The sequence below is a fragment of the Poromitra crassiceps genome (assembly GCF_964638095.1).
Source record: "Poromitra crassiceps genome assembly, chromosome: 20".
Classification (NCBI taxonomy): Eukaryota; Metazoa; Chordata; class Actinopteri; order Beryciformes; family Melamphaidae; genus Poromitra; species Poromitra crassiceps.
In genome coordinates this window covers 30,208,019-30,235,376 of record NC_139637.1, presented here as the reverse complement: position 1 = coordinate 30,235,376, position 27,358 = coordinate 30,208,019, and the positions used below count along the sequence as shown (strand labels likewise).

General features: G+C 44.0%; 1 protein-coding gene across 1 annotated transcript in view; it reads right to left on the bottom strand.

Annotated features, from left to right (window-relative positions):
* Positions 1-27,358, bottom strand: part of oprl1 (opiate receptor-like 1) — a gene marked incomplete at both ends in the record, with an annotated part of 173,696 nt that overhangs the window by 6,101 nt on the left and 140,237 nt on the right. Inside the window, one exon of the mRNA XM_083657120.1 lies at positions 3,723-3,847. Within this exon, the coding sequence (XP_083513246.1) occupies positions 3,723-3,847 (125 nt within the window). The remainder of the gene's footprint in view (positions 1-3,722; positions 3,848-27,358) is intronic.

Genomic DNA, 27,358 nt, shown 5'->3' with positions numbered 1-27,358 from the left:
ACTTCTTCTCATCCTCTCTCTATCTCCACCCACTCATAAGGCAGGGAACCTGCTAGACCTGGTCTTCACCTGATCCTGCTGCACTTCCAATCTCACTGTCACTCCTCTCCCTGTATCCGATCATCACTTTTTATCCCTTCCCATCTCCCTCCCCAACCCCCTGCCATCACCCACTCATACTATCACCACCCGATGCAACGTAAACACTCTCTCACTCTCATCCCTCTCTTCGGCTGTCCTCTCCCTGCTCCCCTCAGCTGAGCAGTTCACTCTCCTATCCCCTCGGGAGGCTTCCACTACTCTTTTATCCTCTCTCCTCTGCTCTTGACTCTCTCTGCCCTCTCACCTCGAAACCTCCTCGATCCTCTCCCTCTGCTCCTTGGTTGTCTGAATCTCTGCGAAGTCATCGAACAGAGATTCGGGCAGCTGAGAGGAAATGGAGAAAAACACAGTACCCCAAAGATTTCTCTGCTGACCATCTTATCCTCTCTAACTTTACCTCTGCTGTCTCAACAGCAAAAACCTCCTTCTTCATTTCTGAAATCCAGTCCTCTGCTTCCAACCCCAGCAAACTATTTTCCACCTTCTCCTCTCTCCTCAACCCTCCCTCACCTCCCCCACCATCCTCCCTCTCTGCTGATGATTTTGTAACATTCTTTGCTAAGAAGGTGGATGACATCAGCTCATCCTCCCCCCTCCAGGCAATAACTGCAGTACTCCTGGCACTAACTCTCCGACCCCTGCCGGCTTACCTCCTTCGCTCCCCTCAAACAGGTCCTTAAGCTTGTGAGGGCTAACCATGCCACCTCCTGCCCCCTTGATCCTATCCCTTCCTCTCTTCTCCAATCCATCTCCACTGATATATCTCCCTTCCTCACCACCCTTAGTAACTCCTCTCTGTACTCTGGTCTTGTGCCAGGTCCTCTAAACCCTGCTAGAGTCAAGCCACTGCTTAAGAAACCCTCCCTTGACCCTACTGTCATCCAGAACTAACGTCCTGTCTCTCTTCTCTCATTCATTTCCAAAACCCTCGAACGAGCAGCTTCTGAACAACTTTCTCTCTATCTCTCCCAGAATGACCTCCTCTATAATCCGGTTTCAAGGCTTCTCACTCTACTGAGACAGCTCTCCTTTCAGTCACTGAGGCCCTACACACTGCTAAGGCCTCATCCCTCCCCTCTGTCCTTGTCCTCCTTGACTTGTCTGCAGCTGATACAGTGAACCACCAAATCCTTCTCTCCACTCTCTCTGATCTAGGTATCTCAGGATCTGCACTCTCCTGGTTTGCCTCCTATCTCTCTAACCACTCATACCAGGTTCTATGGCGAGGATCCCTATCCAGATCCTGTACTCTTAGCACAGGTGTGCCCCAGGGCTCAGTCCTGGGCCCCTTGCTATTCCTTCTCTATATCAGATCTCTTGGCCATATGATCTCATCTCATGGCTTCTCTTATCACTGCTATGCTGACGACACTCAGCTCTACCTTTCCTTCCCCCCCTCAGACACCCAAATCGAGCCACGTATCGCTGCATGCCTTAAAGACATTGGTGCCTGGATGTCTGCCCACCATCTCAAGCTGAATCTTGGTAAGACAGAGCTACTCTTCCTCCCTGGGAAAGACTGTCCTCTCACTGACCTTCCCATCTCCATTGACAACACTACTGTGTTTCCCTCTCAAACAGCTAAGAACCTTGGAGTGATCCTTGAGAACCAGCGTTCCAACTCAGCGTCCATCGCAGAAACTGCTCGCTCCTGTATTCTCCTTGTACAACATCCGCAAAATCCATCCATTTCTCACAAGGGAAGCGACACAACTCCTGGTCCAGGCACTTGTCATCTCCCACCTGGACTACTGCAATGTTCTTCTGGCTGGGCTACCTGCCTTAGCCATCCGACCGCTTCAGCTCATTCAGAATGCTGCAGCCCGTTTGGTGTTCAACCAACCTAAATTCTCTCATGTCACTCCCCTCTTCCGTGACCTTCACTGGTTTCCCATCTTGGCTCGCATCAAATTCAAGACACTGGTACTGACCTACAGGGCAGTTCACTTGACAGCCCCTCTGTATCTGCAAGCTATGGTCAAGTTCCAAACTTCGCATAGCTCCTTCCGCTCCTCCACCCGTCCAGATCGCCTCGCTCCTCCACCGCTACGTGGGCTCAAAAGTCACTCATCCTGACTCTTCTCATTCCTGGCGCCACAATGGTGGAATGAGCTCCCCCCTTCAGTCAGAACTGCCGAATTGCTGCCAATCTTTCGGCGGACACTAAAAACTCACCTTTTCAGGCTACACCTGGGCCCTTCTTGAACTAACATCTTTTAATAAAAAAAAATAAAAATCCTTCTCAAACCTACTAATGCTATGTTACTTATTCCTTCTCAAACTACTTCCTACATGGTGCTACTCTAGTCTATCAAAATAGTTTTGTTGTTTTAGTTGTTTTCTGTACTGTTGACAAAATGTGATATTGTAAGTCGCTTTAGACAAAAGCGTCTGCTAATACTATTCGTACGAGAAATTGTATTGAATTTGAAATTGAAAATTGAAATTGAAAAAAAAAAAAAAAAAAACGTCTGCTAAATGACAATGTAATGTAATGAACCCCCGAGGCACCAGCTCATACGACATTAACGCCCCGAGGCGCCAGCTCATACGACATTAACGCCCCGAGGCGCCAGCTCATACGACATTAACCCCCGAGGTGCCAGCTCATATGACATTAACCCCCGAGTTGCCAGCTCATACGACATTAACCCCCGAGGTGCCAGCTCATATGACATTAACCTCCTATGCGCCAGCTCATATGACATTAACCCCCGAGGTGCCAGCTCATACGACATTAACCCCCGAGGTGCCAGCTCATATGACATTAACCCCCGAGGCGCCAGCTCATATGACATTAACGCCCTGAGGCGCCATGTCATACGATATTAACCTCCGAGGCACCAGCTCATATGACATTAACCCCCGAGGTGCCAGCTCATATGACATTAACCTCCTATGCGCCAGCTCATACGACATTAACCCCCGAGGTACCAGCTCATACAACATTAACTCCTGAGGTACCAGCTCATACAACATTAACTCCTGAGGTGCCAGCTCATACGACATTAACCCCCGAGGCACCAGCTCATACAACATTAACCCCCGAGGCACCAGCTCATACAACATTAACCTCCTATGCGCCATGTCATATGACATTAACCCCCGAGGTGCCAGCTCATACAACATTAACCCCCGAGGCACCAGCTCATACAACATTAACCTCCTATGCGCCAGCTCATACAACATTAACCTCCTATGCGCCAGCTCATACGACATTAACCCCCGAGGTGCCAGCTCGTACAACATTAACCCCCGAGGCGCCAGCTCATACGACATTAACCTCCTAGGCGCCAGCCCATACAATATTATCCCCCGAGGTGCCAGCTCCTACAACATTAATCCAGAGGCACCAGCTCATACGACATTAACCCCCGAGGTGTCAGCTCAACCTTACACAACACAACAACCACACACACACACAACAAGGGGCCAGAGTCGCACCAAACTAGCGGCCTAATAAGCCGATTTCAAAATTGCCCATTGTTAAGTTTTCTTCTCATTTGATCTTGATTTCTTGTATTGTACTGTATGTATTTTGTGTTCAATGTGGACCCCAGCTGTTGCCTAGGGTAATGGCTAATGGGGAAGCTAATAAACAGACAAATAAACAAACAAACCATCAGACTGTAGCAGATGCTGATGATGGCCACGGGGATGAGGAAGGAGAAGAGGAAGACACAGGTGCCGAAGACCGGGTCCCAATAGCTCCTGGGCTCTGGTAAAACCACAATGCACTCGACACCTAGAGGAGCAGAGAGAGAGAAAAAAATGGGTCAGTAAGACTGTATAACAATATGGACAGACTGTAGCCACCGTGGCATCACCCATTGGTTTTGAAGCCTCCAGATTGGCATTTTGACAAAAGCAGCTAGCGTGAGACCTGAGCTGCAGCACCGCCTGCTATTAGTCCCTGATCGCCGAGCTCAGCTGCGTGATCACTGGACAGGCAACCTACGGCATAGTCTACGTCAGTGGTTCTCAAATGGGGGTCCGCGGACCCCCAGGGGTCTGTGGCACTTTGCCAGGGGGTCCGCGAAAAGTTTGCAAGTAATTTTTTTTTTTTTTTTTTTTATTAAAAAATAAAATGCTACATGTTACTTATTCCTTCTCAAACTACTTCCTACATGGTGCTAGTCTATCAAAATATCTTGGCTGTCATTGATTGTGTTGCATAGTGGTTTTCTGTACTGTTGACAAATTGTGATATTGTAAGTCGCTTTGGACAAAACAAAAGTGTCTGCTAAATGACGTAATGTAAATGTGATGTAATAAAAAAATTTTTTTTTTTTTTTTTTGCAAAATCTTCATAGTTCAACGAAAATAGTTTATGCTTTAAATCTAAAATGGTTCATGGATTACATTCTAATAACAAACCTATCAAATTAAAAGTCAAGCACGTTACCGTGGAAACAATTAAGCTTAGCCCAAAATCACAAATCAGAATGAGGGGGTCCCCGGTATATTTTCTATCTTGTAAGGGGTCCTTGGCTGAAAAACATTTGAGAACCTCTGGTCTACGTTATCATATATTGTACTCTAAATGTGAACATCATGCTGTATTGAAGAAGACTAGTGCTTGAGACCATAAACTCATTAGGAACGTGTTTGCTTAGGTAATGAATCAATTGAGAAGTATGGTTATTTTCCCATTGACTTCTATACAATCAGACTTCTCTTTGCAGACGTGGGGCCCTATCTTCCCCCTGGCCTTAAAATAGCGTTTAAGGCCAGGCGCAGCGCTATTAGTGGGCGTGGTCAGGCGCAGTCCCTATTTTCCCCTCGGCGCTAAACCCGGCCTTAACCATTTAACCACGCCTTTTAGGCGTAGAATTATTCACAACTGTGATCATTGGTGAACTGCAGTTACGCAATGACATTCTTCCTTTCGAAGCTCCGATCCACTCAATCCAGTCCGGGTTGCGGCTGCATGCTGTCATCTCTTCATGCCAATTTGGATATCTCAGCACATCACAGATCATAGCCTGAATAAAACAATTCAACCTACGGCCAGGCAAATACAGCTCTGTTCAGCAGGGCTGATGCTGTCTCCCTGTAGCCTACAATATAGAACGTTAACTATCTGTGACATTCCTGATAGCATCCAATTCCATGATCTTTATGTTGTAAACATAACTTTCACAAAAGTGAACAAGCACCCCCACTCGGCTCATTCAGGACAGGAAGTTTTATAACTTGTAGGCTACCTGCTGCTCCTGCACATCACAGCACAGGCTAAATGATGCACATAAATATAGCCTACATTATGTAAAGTCACGGCATAAATGTGTTTTTATTGAAAAAGTACGTGTCTAAGCTAAGTCTTGTTGGAGCGGACATCACAGTACAACCGTGTTACGGTTGTCACTCGTCTATACCCTGTTGTATTTGCGACGGATATATATGCCACCTGGATTACATATATGTTTCACATAGGGTTGTGTTTTGATTTTTATGTTTTATTTTGTCCAATATTGAAATGCTCTATATTATTTCTATCTACCACTTAGCCTACTTAGGCTGATTTGGTTGCTATTTCTTCTCAAAATGTATTAGCCTCAATGCATGCTGGGAGATTTCACATGTGTGTCTGTGTGTGGCTTTGGTAGGGGAGTCGGCGCACTGAATAAGGCCTGGTTTTGAAAAGCGCTAAGCACTAAATTAACGCCAGTGGGGAAGATAGCGTTTAAGGCCACAACGCCTATTCTGGCACTGCGCCGCACACTCGTCAGTCATCAGTCCTCACTCGTCAGTCCTCACTCGTCAGTCATCACTCCTCATGTCTCACACGAAAACATTGTCATTCCTCCTGCAGACTAGCTGTCAGTCATCACTCCTCACGTATCATGAAAATGCTGTCATTCGTTGTTTTTGGTTGTTCTTCCGTGTGTGATGGGGAAACCGCAAGAACGCCTCCGTTAATTCAGCAACAATTTTTTACAACTTAACTTCCGGTTGAGTGATTTTGCCTTAAAAATAAAGGCGCAACTTTTTATATTTACAATATAGATTAAAGTAGTAATCTATGAGACCCAACATAATTAACATAGTAAGAGGACCATCTAGTTTAATGTTTGATGACAATAGACCATATATATATATATATATATATATATATATATACTGTATATATATATATATATATATACCATATTGCGGTTTCCCAATCACACACGGAAGAACAACCAAAAACAACGAATGACAGCGTTTTCATGTGAGACGTGAGGAGTGATGACTGGCAGCTAGTTTGAGTGATAACTGAGGCACGTTGCAGGAGAAATGATAGCATTTTCATGTGAGACGTGAGGAGACATGACTGACGAGTGACGCCGTATTGTGCGATGACTGACTGTGTGAGGAGTGAAACAGTAATGCAGGAAGAATGACAGCGTTTTCGTGTGAGGACTGAAGGTGTTTCAGAGCACACTCAACATGGTTTACTAGGAGACATGACAACTGACAACGCTTAGACAGGAATGATAGCCAATACTCTGACGGAGGAGGATGCCCTAAAATGGTTGCCGTACAAGTGACATTTCTCAAGCTCGCTGCACCCCGCACATGTATCAACGGGCCATCACCATTAATGACCTCCTGTGCGTGTGTGTGTTGTGGGCGCCGGGCTGAGGAAAGGTGCAGGCTGCAGGCGCTGCAATGCTGCTCTGGAGTGCGCACAGACAGGCCGCATGCCAATTGTGCACAAATAGTTCCCAACGGGAGGTAGAGCGGAGGTAGAGTGGAGTGCAGATCCTCTGATTGGTTGCACTCATGAAAGGTCAGCGACAAGTACATACAGAGACATACAAGTTCAATGCAATTACCACACACATAGCCTATTATAGCCTATGTTTATTATTATTATTTAATTTATTATTATTATTATTATTATTATTTATTTTTTTGGACCGAGCTCGTGGCCCGGTACCAAATGCGTTGCGGCCCGGTACCGGTCCCGGTGGTTGGGGACCGCTGATGTAAAAAAATCACAGCCATACAGTATTTTTATTTCTGCTGTAAATTTGGGCTTTTAACATGGGGGTCTATGGGGAGCCAGCCTCAAGTGGCAGTTTTGGGCACTTCCGTGTTGGCTTCATCTTTACAAGATGGAGGTTGCCGCTTGGTGAGTAATGAGTGTTATACAAGGGAAGGGGGCAGGTGGGACCATGCAAACATAGAAGCAAAATGTATTTACCAAGCCACAGGATCTGATGTAACTATCCCTTGTGTACTTTGCTTTGTACATTACAGGGAAGTGGGTGGGTGATATTTATGTATGAATAAAAGCTAACCTCTGCAATAATACTCAATAGAAGAGAGGCAAAACAGAGAAGTGAAAATGTCTGCATTATAGGAGGATATGTGGGCAGACTTATAGCAGAGAAATAAATGGATGGATGGATGAATGAGTGATGACAAGAGAAGACAGGCTCCCATATGGGGAATGTGTCCACACTAGCAGGAGGGGAGAGTGGAGGAGAGCGTGACAAATACATGTCTGCACCTATAGGAAGATATGTTAGAAAGATATTTGTGTCTGCAACTATAGGAAGATAATAAGATACATGTGTCTGCACCTATAGGAAGATAATAAGATACATGTGTCTGCACCTAGAAGATATGTTAGAAAGATACATGTGTCTGCAGCTATAGGAAGATATGTTAGAAAGATACATGTGTCTGCAGCTATAGGAAGATGTGTTAGAAAGATACATGTGTCTGCAACTATAGGAAGATATGTTAGAAAGATACATGTGTCTGCAACTATAGGAAGGTATTAGAAAGATACATGTGTCTGCAACTATAGGAAGATATGTTAGAAAGATACATGTGTCTGCAGCTATAGGAAGATGTGTTAGAAAGATACATGTGTCTGCAACTATCGGAAGATGTGTTAGAAAGATACATGTGTCTGCAACTATCGGAAGATGTGTTAGAAAGATACATGTGTCTGCAACTATAGGAAGATGTGTTAGAAAGATACATGTGTCTGCAGCTATAGGGAGATATGTTAGAAAGATACATGTGTCTGCAACTATAGGAAGATGTCTTAGAAAGATACATGTGTCTGCAACTATAGGAAGATATGTTAGAAAGGTACATGTGTCTGCACCTATAGGAAGATATGTTAGAAAGATACATGTGTCTGCAGCTATAGGAAGATGTGTTAGAAAGATACATGTGTCTGCAGCTATAGGAATGTGTTAGAAAGATACATGTGTCTGCAGCTATAGGGAGATATGTTAGAAAGATACATGTGTCTGCAACTATAGGAAGATGTCTTAGAAAGATACATGTGTCTGCAACTATAGGAATATGTGTTAGAAAGGTACATGTGTCTGCACCTATAGGAAGATATGTTAGAAAGGTACATGTGTCTGCAACTATAGGAAGATATGTTAGAAAGGTACATGTGTCTGCACCTATAGGAAGATGTCTTAGAAAGATACATGTGTCTGCAGCTATAGGAAGATGTCTTAGAAAGATACATGTGTCTGCAACTATAGGAATATGTGTTAGAAAGGTACATGTGTCTGCACCTATAGGAAGATATGTTAGAAAGGTACATGTGTCTGCACCTATAGGAATATGTGTTAGAAAGATACATGTGTCTGCACCTATAGGAAGATATGTTAGAAAGGTACATGTGTCTGCACCTATAGGAAGATATGTTAGAAAGGTACATGTGTCTGCAACTATAGGAAGATATGTTAGAAAGATACATGTGTCTGCAGCTATAGGAAGATATGTTAGAAAGGTACATGTGTCTGCAACTATAGGAAGATATGTTAGAAAGGTACATGTGTCTGCAGCTATAGGAAGATATGTTAGAAAGGTACATGTGTCTGCACCTATAGGAAGATATGTTAGAAAGGTACATGTGTCTGCAACTATAGGAAGATATGTTAGAAAGATACATGTGTCTGCAGCTATAGGAAGATATGTTAGAAAGGTACATGTGTCTGCAACTATAGGAAGATATGTTAGAAAGGTACATGTGTCTGCACCTACATAGGAAGATAATTATATGTTAGAAAGATACATTAACTACTACTCCTCTCATGTTTTCTGTCTTGTCATGTGATAGTGGTGTCGCCAATGCTTGTTGTCTTGTTGTTGTCTTACTGTTGATGTTTTGTTCTTGCTTTTTTACCACAGACGATGATGTATACAGAACAATTTTCCTAACGGACAAATAAATACTTCATTCATTCATGTGTCTGCACCTATATGAAGATAATAAGATACATGTGTCTGCAGCTATAGAAGATATGTTAGAAAGATACATGTGTCTGCCCCTACAGTAGAGGAAGATAGAGCGGTAACAGATAATTAATGATGACAGGAGAACCAGTTTCCAAAGAGAAGGTCTCTGCAGGGGGTCTACTCGCCTACAGGAGTCACTGTGGATTATGTTATATAAGAATGTAAAATGCCATATTATATAAGGAGAGAATGGATGACACGCATGAAGAAAAAGGTTTCTGTGCCTACAGGAAGTTACATTGACAGAGGTAAAAGAAGAACAATAACAATGAATGATGACAGGAGATTAAAGTTTTAAGATACACTATAGGCAAGCCTATGTAAAACTAGAAGAGCACGTGTTCGTGAGATCGCATCCGCTCCAAGGGTTGTTCCTTGGCCCATGCAAGGAACTGTACCAAAGTTCAACATTACTTTAAGAAGAAAAGACTGGCCATAAATACTTTTTTTAAATGAATAACACAAGGGCTATTTACATCAGAAGTGCATCCACAGGACACTAACATGCAGAGAGTGGGTGGATGAGAGCTGTATATATGAATATAAATGTGTGTGTTAATACTTTTAATTAAAAATGTAAATGATATGCTAATACTTTAGAGAAGAGAGACAGCAAATAAAGAAATGAAAATAATTGTATCTATAGTATTGGAGAGAGAGAGAGAGAGGGAGATAGAGAGGGAGGTGAAAGAGTAACAAAAATGTAATAATAACTAGAAGACCATTTCTCTGTTGTGATATGTCAATTTTGTGAGTCGGATCAGATCCGCTCCAAAATGTAACTTGTTCTTCATTGGCGCATGCTGCACCCTTCCACCAAGTTTGATGAAAATGGGCCCAGTTGTCTGTAATCCTGCTCACAAACAGACAAATGCTATTGAGAACGTCACCTCCGTGGCAGAGGTAAGAGAGGATGGGTCAGTGACTGAGAGCTGTGTGAAAACATGATTGATATATAGGGCCTGTCTGATTCTCAAGTGAACGAGCAATATAGGTGGCATTTCTAGGTAAGAAGTTGTAATTAGGCTGTCTGAAACCAGTTTGATACACAAGTTCACTGAATTTGCAACCTTTCTAGGTACCTGTTTATGGATAATTTTTGAGGAACCATACCATGCACACTTTGGTGGGTTAGGGTATCCCATAATACCTTGCGCCCCTTCCAAAACGACGAAGATTCAAGATTCAAGATTCAAGATTTTTATTGTCACTCCGTGGTACAAGTATCACGTGAAATTCTTGTGCTGTGGACTCCGTTTACAACATAGTACAAATATAACAGGGCATATGAGTGCAAAAACAACAAGAGACACAACAAGCAATAAGGCAGTAGAGTGATAAGACAAGTCAGAGACAGTGGCATATTCACTGCACATAGGTGCACATGTCATGTGCATACTTTAGACGTGCTTAAACATTTTAAATTCGACGTATTTGACGTACAGGTGCAAATAGCATATACCTAATTAAACATACAAGAAGAACGAAGCGAGCGCGAGCGAGCCCCTAATGGCGACGCCCACAAAGCCAACCGCATCAGAAAAAAGTAAAACAATGTTGGCTAAATAACAAACATCTGTCACTTTCTTTTCATTTTTATTCTAGAATAGTCAATAACGTCAACCTTTACTTAATTTCAGTGCAGTCAGATGTTTGTACAGTGTCAGGAAAGTCACTTTTGAACAATAGTAGGAAGTATCTTACCTGACTCTGTTGTGGACAGCAGCCAGCTAGTTAGGTTGCTAACGTTAACGTTAGTTTAGAAAACCTGCTTCGCGTGCTCCAAAGAAGGACTACACTACACTGTACAGCCAGGAGGATAGCAGCATGGCAGACCTTCAAGTGTAAGTGGAGTTCGTTTTAACCGTGCTTTAACCGTCAATTCCATCATTTCACACGTACCATTTCTCTTCTTCGCCTTCAAATTAAAAGTGTAAAAACAATGAAATGTTGACCTGTGAAGCCTCGACCTGTTTGGATCATAATAACGTTAGACAAAACAGCCATCAGCCATGTAGTTACATACTAATTTATTGCCAAATGCTTTGGGAAACAAAGCATCAAGCTTGGTCAGATAAGGTCTGTCTATTCAATGGAAACAGCACCAGTGCGACCTGTCGCATGCGATGCTACCTTCAAGAATGAGGTCGTCTGAAACAAGTTATTTTTTAATCACTTATATTAAAATGAGATACCTAATTAAACAATCATCTAGTTAGGTAACGATGATATTAAGCTTCCTTGCATTACAGACACAACCATAGAGTTATCAAAGCATACTTTAGAGTTGCACAGGGCTTTATGAAACATTGTCCATTCTTTCCACATAAGAGGGGAAAGGGATGATAGAAAATACATTATAGACTACTATCATCATGTGAAAACCTTGCTATTCCCATTTTGCATATTTCCAAATTATATCTAAAATTGAAGAATAACAAGGCACAATGGGTCGATAAAAGTCAATGACGCTTACGAACCCTGTTCAGAACCAAAAATGAATAGCCTAAAAAATTTAAGGTTGGACTCGTCGAGATGAATACACGCCTGTTTTTCTGTGTTCCTGAAAAGCTGACATTTTGGAGTGATGAGGTGCAGAAGGTATCGCCTGCAGCAGCGATAGACTGATGTTATTTATTGCTTAGAAAGCAGCGCACGCTCTGTGCCTGGAGGAGGAGACAGAGTGTTGAGGGGAATGAAGAATAGTGCAGGATATAATGCAATAAATAGGACCACCCATGCTTGAACTGTGCATTCATGGTGCTGTAAGGCAGTGGTTCTCAAAGTGGGGTCCAGGGACCCCCAGGGTTCCATGAGGGGGTTCCAGGGGGTGCCTAGTCTCAAAGCCAGACCCATGAGAGTTGTTATCCTGATGCATTACCACTAACTACGTTACTGCATGCTGCAGATCTCTCTCTGGGTCTGATACACTACGTTACTGCATGCTGCAGATCTCTCTCTGTGTCTGATACACTATGTTACTGCATGCTGCAGATCTCTCTCTGGGCTGATACACTACGTTACTGCATGCTGCAGATCTCTCTCTGGGTCTGATACACTATGTTACTGCATGCTGCAGGTCTCTCTCTGGGTCTGATACACTACGTTACTGCATGCTGCAGATCTCTCTCTGGGTCTGATACACTACGTTACTGCATGCTGTGATGCTGCAGATCTCTCTCTGGGTCTGATACACTATGTTACTGTCTGGGACACTCCAAACTGCAGTCAGAATCCTGGCCAGTGATTGGTTCCCCCGGAGTCCCACCCACGGGCACCAATCAGTAACGACTTTAGCGATAAATTGCGCCCACCCAACCTTATTCTGTTGACTTTTGAAAATGAACCGTTCTCTCATTGGTGCTACGACCTGTCAGTCATTCAGACACACTCACAGACACACATTAGATTGAGCATTCCACATTTGAATAGTGAGTCAGGAAAGACCGCTTTCACCTCTTATGCTCTTGAGAGATGGAACAAGCTTCAGTGCTCTCTGAAACTGGACCGACTGGTCTCCATAAAGACGTTCAAGGCTCTACTTGAAGATGCAGTAAATAAGGATTGCACCTGTTTTTCATAGCCCTCTTATTTGTCTTCTTATTTAACAAAAACAGGCAAAGTGCTGCTGTAAGCCTTACAGCACTTTGTGAGGCACTTTGATTATAAACACATCCACCAAATGGCTTCTGTTCTGTTCACTCACAATCTTATTTGTTTGAGTATTTGTGGTGTTACTTTATCTTTCTATTTTACTTGATTTGATTATTTTAATTCATTTTGCTTGTACTTCTATATGGATGTATCTTTGTATATTTTATTATCTTCTAGTGATGTAAAGCACTTTGAGCTGCATCTATAAAGGTTATTGGTTAAAGGTTGTTAAAAAGGTTTATTATTTTTAAACAAATAGACAGCGGCAAGGCAGCTTTATTTGTCCAGCACACTTCATACATACAATTCAAAGAGCTTGACAGAGTCATAAAAATGCAGTAAAGGTAAAAGATTTACATTAACGAGTTGGGAGCACAGGCTTTACAGCGTGTGGGCGGGTGGGCCGACGGGACGTGAACCTATAACCCCGGCTGTATTACTGCCACACTCTGCCCAGTGAGCAGGGCCACAGAGGCAAGGCTATAGAGAGGCAAAGTGACCGCCTACTTCCTGCTTCAGCACTATACCAGAGATTTTCATCCGCCATTTATTTTCCCATAGACATTTCCTAAAATGCTTATAAAAATAGTTTTCAGAATCAGAATCAGAAAGACTTTAACTCATTGAGTGCCAGCCACTTTTGGAAAACGGATTCTCCCAGTGCCAGCCCTTTCAGAGCGTTTTCAGTGATTTCTCAAGACCCACAGAATATTAGCTGCAACCAGCAGCGCTGGCCCCTGCGTGCGCAGACCCTACACCTTCTTGCTGGTCTTGATTTACTGCTGGTGGGCATCAGATATTCTAGCTTGTGTTTGCCAATCTGTCCATCGAGCCTGCTGTCTGGGTCGGTGTTGTATGGTGCCCTGCATGCCCCACCCCCCTCAACTGCAAACCCCTCCTCCGTGGGAGTGTCTCTGGTGGCTCTCTGCTCTGAATTTTCCGCTGCACGTTTCAAAGTGCGCTGGCTGCACCCAGCCTATTTTCATAGCGCTCCGCCGTTTTTGTCGCCGGCTCCCAGCGCTTCCAGCTGAGAATAATTTATCTTTTCAGAAAGACGCTGGTGTTGGATGCTCCTTTTCTGGCAACTAATCATGTGGAGGGGCTATCGCAACAGACAGAAAGGCTCAATTGTGGGAGCAGATTGGCTGCTGTTCACAGGCACAGCTAACGTTACAGCATGCATCGGTTTCCGTGTGCCCACGTCTTCTTCTCTGTTTTTCTCCTCACCTTTCTCTAATCTGGAGAGCACTGTCGCCACCTAATGGGTCCGTAAAATAGCTTATACACCTTCAACATCCCCCATATTTTTACAGGAGATGCATCAGGCTTTGATCCCCGTCCCACCGTCAAAAAACGCAATTGACGACTTTAGTCGTCATTGGCACTCTACGTTACTATTTGAATTGACGACTTTAGTCGTCATTGGCACTCAATGAGTTAATGATCCCCGGGGGGAAATTGGGACAAGTTACAGCAGCTCGCACTCAGAACACACATAGCATAACACAGTATCACACAGTATCTCCCTAAACTTAAACAGTCAGTACAATAAGTAAAATGCAGTAAAATGCAATAGAGTAAACTAAAATAAAGTAGTCTTACTACTACTTTAGTCTTACTACTAGTTTACTTTGTCAAACCAAATGGTTCAGATATATTTAGAAACAGGAGAGACCACATAACATTTCACTTGGACCAAAACATAAAACAAATTCGGATTTAAAGAAAATATTAGTTTATACTAGTTTTTTTAAGTTTTGATCCGAGTGAAATGTTCTCCGGAAAAGCGACCAGGCATGCTGCTGGCTCGAATGGCTGTGTTTGGCTTGGTTTTGTCTGGCATCGTCTGACATAAATTGTTCAATAAGGTGTTTTCGGGTTGTCTTTGGGCTGCAAACTCATTTAAAGTATGCAAATCGAAGTTGTTTCTGACAAGAATAATGTCACGTTACTCCGAGACTGCTCAAGCCCATGACAGAGCCACTTTCTCCGCCTGGGAGAGAAGGGCTCCCGTCCGCGCGTCCCCGTGCCTGGAGCACAGCTGCTCGTGCTCGTGTGATCCACAACGCAGGCGCCCGCGCACTGCTGCCTGGCTGGCAGAAAGTGCCCCAGACTCGGTGTGATAACCATGTAACATCATTTGAGCTTATTCAGGTAATATATTAATAATGTAATGACACATTCAGCGGGAAACTGTCTATAATGAAGAGGTGTCAAATATGACAACGTGGTGTTGAGTATTTTAAGAGCACAGCGTTTTTGTTTTTTTCCCTGAAAAGTTGGTGTTTTGGAGATAAGTCGTCATAGGACAGTGACGATATATATACATATATATATATTAGGGCTGTCAATCGATTAAAATATTTAATCGCGATTAATCGCAAATTAATCGCACAATTTTTTTATCTGTAAATCTACCTTAAACTGAGGTACCTTCAACCTGGGAGCTTTGTGCAAAGATGCACTGTTGTACTAATATGGGTAGTATTATCATTAGTATGGGTAAGTATTTGGCCATTGGTAATGTAATTCTAACGTAAGTTCAGTCAGGAAGACTATAATATGCATTTTACACCTAAGCGCATTCTCTAGAGTGGCACTCTAAACCTACTGCACGTTTGTAAACGGCCCCTGTAAACCGTTTTGTGCTCAACTTGACAGAGTGGTCGGCGTTCACTAAAGCCTTCATATCTTAGGCTCTGTAGCACATAGAAACATAAAATAAAAAGCTTCAAAATGAGAGATGAGATCTGGAGCAAACAGTCAGAAACAATCAGTTTCTGACTGTTTGCTCCAGATCTCATCTCTCATTTTGAATCATTTGTCCCTGGTCTGAGAGGCACCAGTCTGCAACGTTCGTCAGCTGAGGCGCGGATTTTCCCTTCATAAAATAAAAAGCATTTGAGAGCTTAACCCTTTGAGTTTTCGTATTATATTTGCTCTAATGTTCATTAAAACAATTTTTTATCTTTAACCCCAAAAAATAAAAATAAAAAGATTCTAATGCATTTTACGAAATGTTAATAAAGATTACGGCAAATGTAACCCTTCCAAATAAAAAGCCACAGGTTTAAGCTCTCAAATGCTTTTTATTTCATGTTGATAGCTACTATAGAGGCTGAGGAAATAAGTTTTGTTGAACCCTTGACAATTACTGCATCAAGAGTAACGTTAGCGATCTCCGTTTTGCAGTCGTCTTGAAATACGGCAAATTCGCCAAAGGTCGCTCACCCAATGAGCCTTGGCTAGCGTGTCAACAGTCACATCATAATCTGGGTGTGGAATCTTCTTATTCATTGATGTCTTCGTCCTCAAAGTAAGTCATACTCTGTTCAGTTCATCACTTAGCGTTAGCATTAACTTAGCTTACTGTCTGAGACGCGGCCATGCAGAATTGCCACCGTGCAGCAGAAGAACGTGCAGTAAAACCTTGAGGCTATTGCAGATTGGAACATGAGATAAATAAATCTGAAATTACGTCAGCAGCATTAATTTCATCCTCTAATACAACTAGAGTTGTATGGGAAATCTTGTTGGAATGCCGGCGCTTCCTTGATTTGCCGTGTAGTTCAGCTTTGGAAAACTGTCCACACCGTCGAGGCAAAAAGAAAAAGAAAAAACTACAAAACCCACAATGCATTTCACCTCCGCCACGTCTATTTCAGCAAATCATGATGCATTTCATCGGTCACATGTCTTGAAACAATGATATACACGTACTACGCGTCTGTGTTGCAGCCGGGATGAAAGGTAAAAGGACACGCCCATTGCCGTCGGTGTCAAAGGGATATACACGCAAATGCTGCATCCGGTATCAATGGGTTAATTCACTTCTTCTCCACCCTTCAATCTACTCACAAGCTCGTAATAAGATGTCAATTTCCAGGCTTCAATTGAATAATCAGCTGTTTGCTGCCTACTCTCTTTTAATCAATAGCATATAGTGTCACATCACTGCTCACATCACCTCTCACCCCACACACCTCCAGTGTAAGCCTATCACATTGCTTCTCACCCCCATCGTAAGCCAATCGCTTGGAGGCGGTTTCTTTAAATATGTTTTTTTCTGTCTCATTCAGCCTCTCAACACCACTGCTCTCAGTCTCGCACCCTCCTCCTCCCCCTCTTCTCCCGGTCATCGCAGACCTATCAGATTATTCAGTCAGAAGAGTCTCATCATGATGAGTCTCAGAAGGAGATCAACAGCAACACCATTATATAGACTCCACAGGGGGATATATCTGGATGCTGCTCTGTGCTGATGCAGCTCTCTCAAGATCTCCCTGCGGTGTCTAACCGCCAAAGACTAATAACAATACCTTATTCCCATCATTCTTTCTGTAATGCATCATTCACTTTATTGTAATAAATATTATTTTATTCATTCTTTCGTCTCTAGTCTCTCCTGATTGAATTGTTATTATTGCTACTAGTTACTGGGAATACACATCTCTCAGGCTGCACTGTGTGAAGTTAACAGTGCTATCCTCTACATCTCTCGAGCCAGACAGGAGCAGCTGCGCGCCAGCTCTCTCCCCCCCTCTCTCTCCCACTCTCCGTCGGTCTCTCTCTGGTCTGATCGCCCTCCCTCTCTCTTTCTCACTGTCTGTCTGTCTGTCTCGCTCGCTTTCTCTCCCTCTCTGTCTCCATCTCTCTCCCCCCCGCTCTCCGTCTGTCTCTCTCTCTCTCTGCCACGGTCTGATCGTGCTGACGTGCTCCCTCTCTCTCTCTCTCACATCTTCTCAATTTGAAGCTGAACTTGCCATTATACCCATTTTCTTCCTCCTTTTCTGCTCACGGAGGTTTGTTTCTGCTTGCTATCAATGTTACTGCTTCCTCATTTCCCAAACTATGGGGCGGACCAAGGCTCAAACATCAACGCGTTATTATCGCGTTAACTTTGACAGCCCTAATAAATAAATAAATAAATAAATATATATATATATACTAACATATATATAACATATATATACTAACACCATGAAACGCTCGGCGGCATCCAGAGCGTGAAAGCCTCTTTGACGCTGAATCTTGATAGGCTGGCTTGCTCTATTTCCGCATCTGATTGGTCCATTTCAACCTCACGCCCCCTGCCGCTGGAACCGCCCAGCGTTTCGCTGTCGCAGACTAGAGGCGGCTTGTCTCCGAGCAGCTTCACGCTCGCAGGGCGGGACTAGGGCGGGACCTTTCGTTAAAGCTACCCAATGACAGCTCTTCCTACACATTTCCTCCCCCCACCCTCCTGTGTACCTCGACCTGAAAACGTTTCTACAGGCTACAGCTCCAAGCTGGAAGCTGGTTTCCACGCCCACAAAATGCTGCGACAAGGCGGAAAAGCGATTTTGCCATTGTAGGTGTGCACGAGCCGTGACTGGGATCACCTCTCTCTCCATCTCTCTGAATGGTATCGCCTCTCTCGGGGGTCTTTGTTTTCACTCCTTCCCAGGTGCAGCTTGTTGGAGTTGAGTGGATTGAGTGAGTGGAGCAGCTGTGGAGTGTGAAGCTGATTGGACTGCAGCCACTGCCCGCCTATGTAACGGGCGCGCCTGGCCTGCCACTTCAGTCTGGCTGGCTGCGCATCCGTTAACGTTAGTATGATCTGCGTTGTGTTCTGTGGCTGTGCAGGTGGAAGGAAGGACTCTGACACAAGCTGCGACTGGAAGACGTTTAGTGGAAACGGGGATCTGTATGAAATAATAAAACAGTACAAACAAAGGCTGAAACATGCAGTCTCTCCACAGGACACGGATTCACCGGCCCCTCCTCTCAGAATGTTTAGCGCGGACTCCATTCATTTACACATCACTCTAAACATGCTAAACATTAGCAGTAACAATGGACATGTATGAAAATAAACAAAGTGCACATACCTGTATGAAATAATAAAACAGTACAAACAAAGGCTGAAACATGCAGTCTCTCCACAGGACACGGATTCACCGGCCCCTGTTAGCAATAAACACACGGGAAACCCTGTAGTACTTGGAAACACATGTCACTATAAACTTGCAAAACGCATTTACAAAGTTCAGATTCTAATGACACAGAGCTCTACATGTTCACAACCTTTAGGTTATCATTGACAAGTGCATACTGGTACGTTTGTATTGTCCAAAAACCAAAATAAATGCTTATTCCTGACACAGAAAATAATACATACCTCCTCTCAGAACGTATAGCGCGGACTGAGGGAGTCGCAGCAGTGACGTCAAAAACAACGGACGTCTTAAAGTGACAGTACAGGTTTGAGCACACAATCAGATAAAACTATGAAATTCAACTTGAACATAACAAAACAGATCTTATTCAACATAGATCAGGATTTGGTGATGTTTCAAACACAAAAATAAAGATATCATTCTAAACTGGTTACACCTACAAGAGGCTCTTCCTCTCACAAAGACATTCGAGTGTGATCTGAGGAAATCAGTAGGCCTACCCAGTTCCCTCTCATCCGCGCAGCCACGTTATTTATGTTTTGTCATGCATCTGGTTTCTGTTAAAGCAGCTAGCAAGATTTTCGATTGTTATTAAACAGTCTAAATTTAATATCAATGCATCACATCTTACCTCTAATAGTAGACGAGACCAACGCAGAGTAGTCTCGCTTGAAAGCCGAGTGAATCGGCCAGTGTTAGTCTCTCTGTGGCCAGGGCAGATCAGGAAGTGAAATGAAACGGTTTGCAGCAGCCACTTCGGCCATAACCACAAAATAACTTCCAAAAAACCTGTTAGAATATAACGAGAGATGTTCGCAAGAGTATGCATGGTGTTCTGCTTGTTTATGGTATGTTGCTAGGCAGCGCGAACGGGGGAATGCAGGCAGCTGCGTTTCACTTCCGTGTTTCACTTCCGGGTTTAGCCGGTCCGGCGGTAAGGAGAGAGAGAGAGAGAGAGAGCCCCCTGTTGACGCGAGTTTAGACAGACACAGACTTAAGAGAGCAATCTCCGATTCACACGGCTGGTCTCAGCTACTATTAACACATTCACTGCCAGCCGTTTTTCAATACTGTAGTTAGCTTCTGCCAAGGTTTTTTTTTGAGGATTCTGGCTCATCTTTCAAGAGCCGAGGATTCGTTTCTGTTAGGATTTTGTGAACACACAATATCTCAAAAGAACTAATAGAATGTGTGCTTTCTCTGTCTAAAAGAGTTAGTTTGTAGAGTTAGTAGTTATGTAAGCATTAGCAGTTGAATACAGCATGGTTTCAGCGTCTGAAAATTTATTCTGAGATAAACGGCTTTTTGTGAAATTCGATAGAACAGTCACTTTAACCATTCATTTTTGGCATCAGTAAGACGTCAGACATCTAAACAATAGTTTTGAACAGTCATTTCCTCCATAACAGCAGGAAACACCCCTCTCCTTCAAACTCCTCCCTCCGTGTGTGTTCTTCTTGGCTGCAGCGGGCGTGTCACAAGCTCGTTTCTGTTGCTGCTGTAACCTCGCGTCACCAGGCTCACTGCTTTGCTGCTGCTGTGCCTGTCTGCTGGCGGCCGCTGGGCAAGTCTGGATGGGCTCGCTCGTTTCTTGGAGTTTCGGTTGAGAGCTTTGATGAAGCTTTTGCGATTCTGGTCATATTTATGCTGCGTGTTTCAAAGTGTGTTCCACCCGTAATCTATTATGCAAATTTGCAATCCCGCACCGCCAGCAATCAGCGCCGAAAGCGTTTTCGCCAATCCATTTTCATGAGAATGGCTTCCTCACACTGCTTTTTGCTTGCCTTCCTCTAGTCAGGAGAGCACTGTCGCCACTTAGTGGGTCGGTGGAATGGGTTGTACACCTTCGGTGGCTCCAATATTTATATAAGAGATGTAAAAGGGTTAGATGCACATCCCACGGTCAAAAAAAAAAAATTCATTTTTTTGACGTATTAATACGTCATTGGCAGTCAACCGTTGGATTTTTTTTGACGGATTAATACGTCATTGGCAGTGAACGTGTTAAGATGTGATGCATCAATATTGTAATTACCGTATACTGTTTAATAACAATCGAAAATCTTGCTCGTAGCTGCTTTAAAGTAATGTCAAAGTAATTATTCACTTTTTCTTTTTTTAATTGAAAATCCTCTGTTAATAAATTAGTATTATTTTATTAGCAAATTGGATACCGTTTGGTTTTATGCTGCTCTCCCCCCCACCTGGGGCACCATAACAGTGTTAGAGATGGAAATGGAAATTAAAATGAGTCACCCTGGTGAAGGCCTGTGTGCTGCAATGTTTTCAATTTTTGCTATGCATTAGCCATACAATAACGGCTTTAAAAAAAAATCACCACAAAAAATAAAATAAAAAATAAAATCTGTTCTAAACACCTCGATATCCCAGTCCCCCATGAACTAGTGTTTGTGGATAAGACACAGATTGCCCAGATCAGTCCACAGTGTTGTCTGTGCAGCATATTTTCCACATGACTCCCCACATGCTGAACTACGCATTCACCACCTAATAGTCTGTTGAGGCATTGAGGGTAAAGTATCCCGACAGTGCCATAATCATTGGTGATTTAAATCATTTGAAGGTGGACAGACTAGACCATATAGACAAGTTTCCCCGCGTTGGCGTAGGGCGCCGCCATAGCAGCCTTATATGTCCCCGGCTTCCGGTTAAGTCCACATTGCGTCCACAGCAGCCTAAGTGATGTTGCCAATAAGCTACGACTTAAATAGAGACTTATTACATCATATTTTTTCCGCCCCCTGTATGTTGAGTGTTCGTGAAAAAGAAAAATATAGCAAACACTTTCTTTACTGTAGAGCGCCATTTAAAAGCCGCACAACAAGCAGCATCAGTCCCGCCGGCCAGCGCTGGACCCTCTGTGAGGAAACACACAGGAGGAAACCGAAATGTCAAAACAGACATCCCTTGCTAGGCCAGTTCTTTTTTTAATCGAGATCATGCAACAAGTAGCCTACTTCAGCCGAGGCCAGCAAGACGGCAGGAAAGAAACAGAAGCGTGCCTGTCGCGTTGCCGTCCACCACCATTGATTCCTCAAAATACGCTATAATCCTGCCTGTAGTTACGTTCGGCCATTTACACATATTATCTTCCCATGTGTCCACTGTCGACGGGTGGGATAGACACTCTTTCGTTAGACAGGAGACTCTGAGAATGATCTCAAGTTTGCATTTTTTCGGCGGTCACTATGGCTACTACGCTAGTATGTTACGCTTCTCTGTATTCCGGAAGAGACAGACATATCGCGGCCGAGTCCGGAAGCAAACCGGAAGTGCTCAGGAAACTTGTCTATAGCTTGATTGAGATTATTAACCCCCTGCTCGGAAATCTGCGGTTTGACTTAACCAAAGAGAGATTAGGCTTGTTTGAGTTGACTGCCGCCTCACCTGGAAAGCAGATGAGAGCAGCCGAGCGCAGTCAGCAGAGGCATCAACAAGTCCAACACCCCCGACTGCACACTCACTGCTGCTTTTCTTCTTCTACCGTTTTGTTTAACAGCGGTTTGTAAACAAATTAAAACATGCATTTGCGCCACCACACTCACTGCTCAAATGACCCAGCCCTTCAGATTACTTATTTTTATTTTAATGTAGGCATTACAGGTGGTATTTATGTAAAATATGGAGTGACAGCTTGGAATATATATATTCAATATATATACAATTGAAGTTTCTACACTTCACTGTGGATTTGTGATGCACCTGTGTTGAACCAATGGGCGATCAGCTTGATGCGTTTCTCGTCATCCTCTGAGCTGTGCAGTCGGGCGCAGTTGGTGGGGAGCAACTGCGGCGCCTCACTTCAAATCTGCGCCCGCCTTGCTCTCACGAGAGTCCCGTGGCTCACGCAGTCGGAGCAAGTCGGACAACATTTTTAACCATGATGCAACGGGGCAAGCAAGTCGCTGGTCGAATCTGCGCAGAACTTGCTAATCTCAAACGAGCCTATCCTCTGCCTCTGATCTGCCTGCAGGGGACGAGAGGATTCTGTGAAGGTCACCAGGTGATTTATGCCATTTTAATCTTAGTGATGGATGGCTTTTCTCTCTGGGAGCTAATGAATATCTGCAGGCTATATATATATGTGTGTATATATATATATATATAACTTTTTGAATGACAAATACTCTCAGATCAAAAGTAAAACGTGAGAAAATGGCTTCAAACATTAACGCATTTTCAGTGGCATTCCACCACAAGCATAAAAATAATTCCCCCTTTGTTTTATGAAAATAATCTTTCACCATGATGTACTACGGAGTTGAAAGTAACCAAATCACTCAAAATCTCAAAATACTTGCAAAACTCATGTTCAACCTTCTGTTGCTCATTGCCAACAATGTGCTGCAGCGACATGACTGTATATGACTGTAAAGTCATACATTTCTTTCATATATAGTATTTAAAACGAACACTTTACACCACCCTTTAATTAGTCTATATAGTAGTACATTGCGAGTACATTGAGAGCAACGCAACCCGGAGTCAAATTTCTTGTATATGTGTACATACTTGGCCAATAAAGCTGATTCTGTGCAGTGCATCACCTGTATTACAAACAACACCGTGTCTTTGGAAAGAATTCAACCCCCATGAACTTTTTTGTAGTTTGACGCTGCAGCTTGTATTAGAACAAGATTTCCGACATTCCAAAATCCATGTGACGAAAAGGCAGTCATCCTGCAGGATACTGTGGGTAGTGATATTGGCCCGGATTCATCTGGGATCAGACACCGCAGCTTCGGAAGCCTCTGAGATTTATGAAGCGTTCCTATCCTGCCAATCACAGTGTAAGAAGGACCTCTGACCTTGAAATATTAAATATAATGTCACAAGTCCAATTCGTTTTATTTGGCAGCCTGAAATGTGTCATTAAATAACTCAAAAATGCAGCAAGGAAATAAATGGCTGCTGCGGCAGAGCGTTTCCACACCACACAGCACACTCATTCATGCATTTAGACCAGGGGTGTCAAACATACAGATTTTTATTAATTTATCTTATTTCTCTTGTTTATTTTCTTTTGTCTCCTCTTCTTATAGCCTACTGTATGTGAAGCACTTTGAATAGAGCTCTCTGTATGGAGCAGGTGCAACATGCTGCACATCCACGCTGGCTCTATTAACTGTGTACACGAGGTGAGAGAGGTGGGAGACCGTACACACACTTTTCCGCCGTATATGTAATATAAGGGTTAATGCACGACGAGGTGTCCATTATCAGAAATTAATGGACACCCTGCAGCCAATCACAATCGAGTATTCACGCAGACCATAGTATACCTCGCCTTGATCAATGTGAGCCATTAAAAACAGTCTTCTCCAAAAGTGTGTAAATGGATCTCTTATCTGAAAATACGAAAAACCCTGCATGTAAAGTGTACATTAAATGTTTTTGAATTGTTTCTTGTAAATTATTTCTTGTGATTTTCTTCTAGCTATCCAATTATATAATATATGTAATGACTTTTGATTGATCTTGTCATGGTATTGAGATGAGGTGTGGACCCAAGTGCAGACAACACAAAATGCAACAGGCAGCAGGCAGGACTCTATAAGGAAAGGTTTTACTAAAGGAACTCACAAAACCTCAGAGAGGTCTACAGGAGATACGCCTGGAAACAACTGACAGACAAGTGCTACAAACACAATGAGCAACCCGCCTCTAACCTCTCCCAGACCCTAACGCTAAACCTAACCTCTCCCCAGACCCTAAACCTAACCTCTCCCACCCCTCAACCCAATGAAAAAAATGACCATTTTCCAATTTTGGAGCCGAAATTGTAACATAGCAACGTTGGTCCAAAACATTTCTATTTAAATTTTTTTTGACTGTGTTGCAATGAGACACTGGACGTTTCTCACTGTCAAGGAAGGATCCTCATTAGGCTGAATTTCAAGGATGTTAACGTCATCGGAGCCCGCTGGATCTGTTCCAATGTCTGAATCCTACCAGTGTTGCCAACTCTTTTCCAAGGAAAGTAGCTATTGGCTGCTCAGAAAGTCGCTAGATGATGTCACATGCTAATTTGCATATCAAATTATGCACACCGTTGTGAGATAAGTGCTGACTCTGCCCGCTCGGGCCAGATTTGGCATACGCTGTTATAAATGAAGCAAACCCTGTTCTGTGTGTGCGTGTCTGTGTGAAGCACTGACAGGGAGAGAGAAAGAGAGAGATAATGCACTGGATTCAACAAATTAACGTTGCTTTCCACGGGGCGGCTGTAGCTCAGGAGGTAGAGCGGGTCGTCCACTAATCGCTTTGGATAAAAGAGGTCGGTGGTTCGATTCCCGGCTCCTCCAGTCTGCATGTCGAAGTGTCCTTGGGCAAGACACTGAACCCCAAATTGCTCCCCTTAGTGTGCCAGCACCCTGCGTGGTAACCTGCCGCCATCGGTGTGTGAATGGGTGAATGTACCTACTGACTGTAAAGCGCTTTGGATAAAAGCGCTATATAAATGCAGGCCATTTACCATTTACCATGTCAGAAAGTCGCCAGATTTGTCACTAGTCGCTTTTGAGAAATACAGTCATCAGGGGGGTCTGAAAAGTAGGGTTAGGGTTAGGGTTGGCAACACTGAATACTACTAAGGACTGTGTCCTCAGGAGAGAGAACTTTCGAGGATGCCCATGTGTGCACTCAGTGCACGTGAAGTACCAACAATTCTATAATAATAGACACTGTCGTATGGGCATATCAGCTGAGCCAGATACACAGGCGGTAACACTGTCGTATGGGCATATCAGCTGAGCCAGATACACAGGCGGGTAACACTGTCGTATGGGCATATCAGCTGAGCCAGATACACAGGCGGTAACACTGTCGTATGGGCATATATGTCATCGGACATCTGGGTTGCATTATTCTGGACCTAAAACAACACACCGCCGGGAGCCGCGTCTTTGACTCAGCCCAGCTAGCTTCGGAAGCTAAGCTAACCCGTAGCAGCATCAGAGATCTCAGCCCTCCACGGACATATTCACAGTGAGCTGGAATTTGCTTTTGTTTGCCGTGTCTGGGGAACCCTCTGTTACAGAGCCCCGACCGGCCGGACTACTCGGCTCGGGATATTAGCCCCCAACAGGCTAATCCTAGCTGTCCAAGTTTAGCTGTGCAGCTTCGGCTAGCTACTGCGCTAAGAGCCAGGAACTCTCTAAATAATTAGAGCCTGGAAACCTCTTCTTTATATACCGGTGAAAACGTTCCATGTTTCGCTCACATCGGTGTTTTACCTGCGTATTTTAATCTGTGCATTGGACACTCCTTTTTATGGATTAAATCGGGTGTTTTTGTGTGACCGCCTGACAACTGCCAAACTTGCCGAATCCTCATTCAACTCAGCGGGCCCAGTCTTTGGGCCCGTATCGGTAAGTTTCACTCCCTGGATGATCTAAATCTGACCCTATCCCTGCTTGAGCCAAGACACCGCTGTGGACTCCCGTTGTGGAGTCCTCGCGTGTAAGTTTACGTTGCATCGGCTTAGCTACACCATCTAGCTAAATGCTAACCCGGAAACTGGATCAACATTATTCTCATAATTACACTGTTGCTGCCGTAGCTGTTCTCTGTGTTTCAGCTATCGTTTGGCTCCAACATGTCACTCACCTCTTCACCCGGGTGTGATCACTGCCTTCAGCTGTCTCAAACCATCGCTGAGCTGAAGGATCGTATCCATGATCTCCACCAGCTCCGGACTGAAGAGCTGTTACTGGACTCCATGGTGGTCTCTCTGGGTGCTGCCGTCACCGGTCATCCTGCCCCAGCTGTTGCTCAGCTGGACTCTACCATCTCGGATGCCCGAACCCCTAACGACGTCTTCTGGTTTAAGCAAGGAGCTAAGCCAAAGAGACCGGGAAAGCCCATTTTCACTCCAAACCCGAGGTTGCACCGTTCCACTCCCAGACAGGAGTCCTGGACTGTGGTCCCAAATAGAGGGGATACATCACCCCCCCTCTCGCCCCCCATTGGACTTCAGCTCTCAAATCGGTTCAGTATCCTCGACATGCAGGACTTTCCCCCACTCGTAGCGAACCTCCATCCCGCATCGTCCTCGCCGTCGCTGTCCCATAAAAGTGCACCGATCTCTAGACGGTCCACTCCCCCGGAGAATCTGTTTGCCCGCTCTATTAATTCCTCCAGCCACCGATCAAAGTTGGCTGTCTCTCCACGGGAAGCTAACCCGATTGACCAACGCGCCAACAGGCTGCGCAAAGCCCCCACACAGCCGAGCGTACGGTCCGAGTCTCGGGTGGCGGGTTCCTCTCAGGACCGCAGCACCCCGTCTCCCTCCTCTTTGATTCTCGGTGACTCCATCATCAGACACATCAGGACAAAATCAGCCGTGACCCACTGCTTTCCTGGTGCTAGAGTAGCAG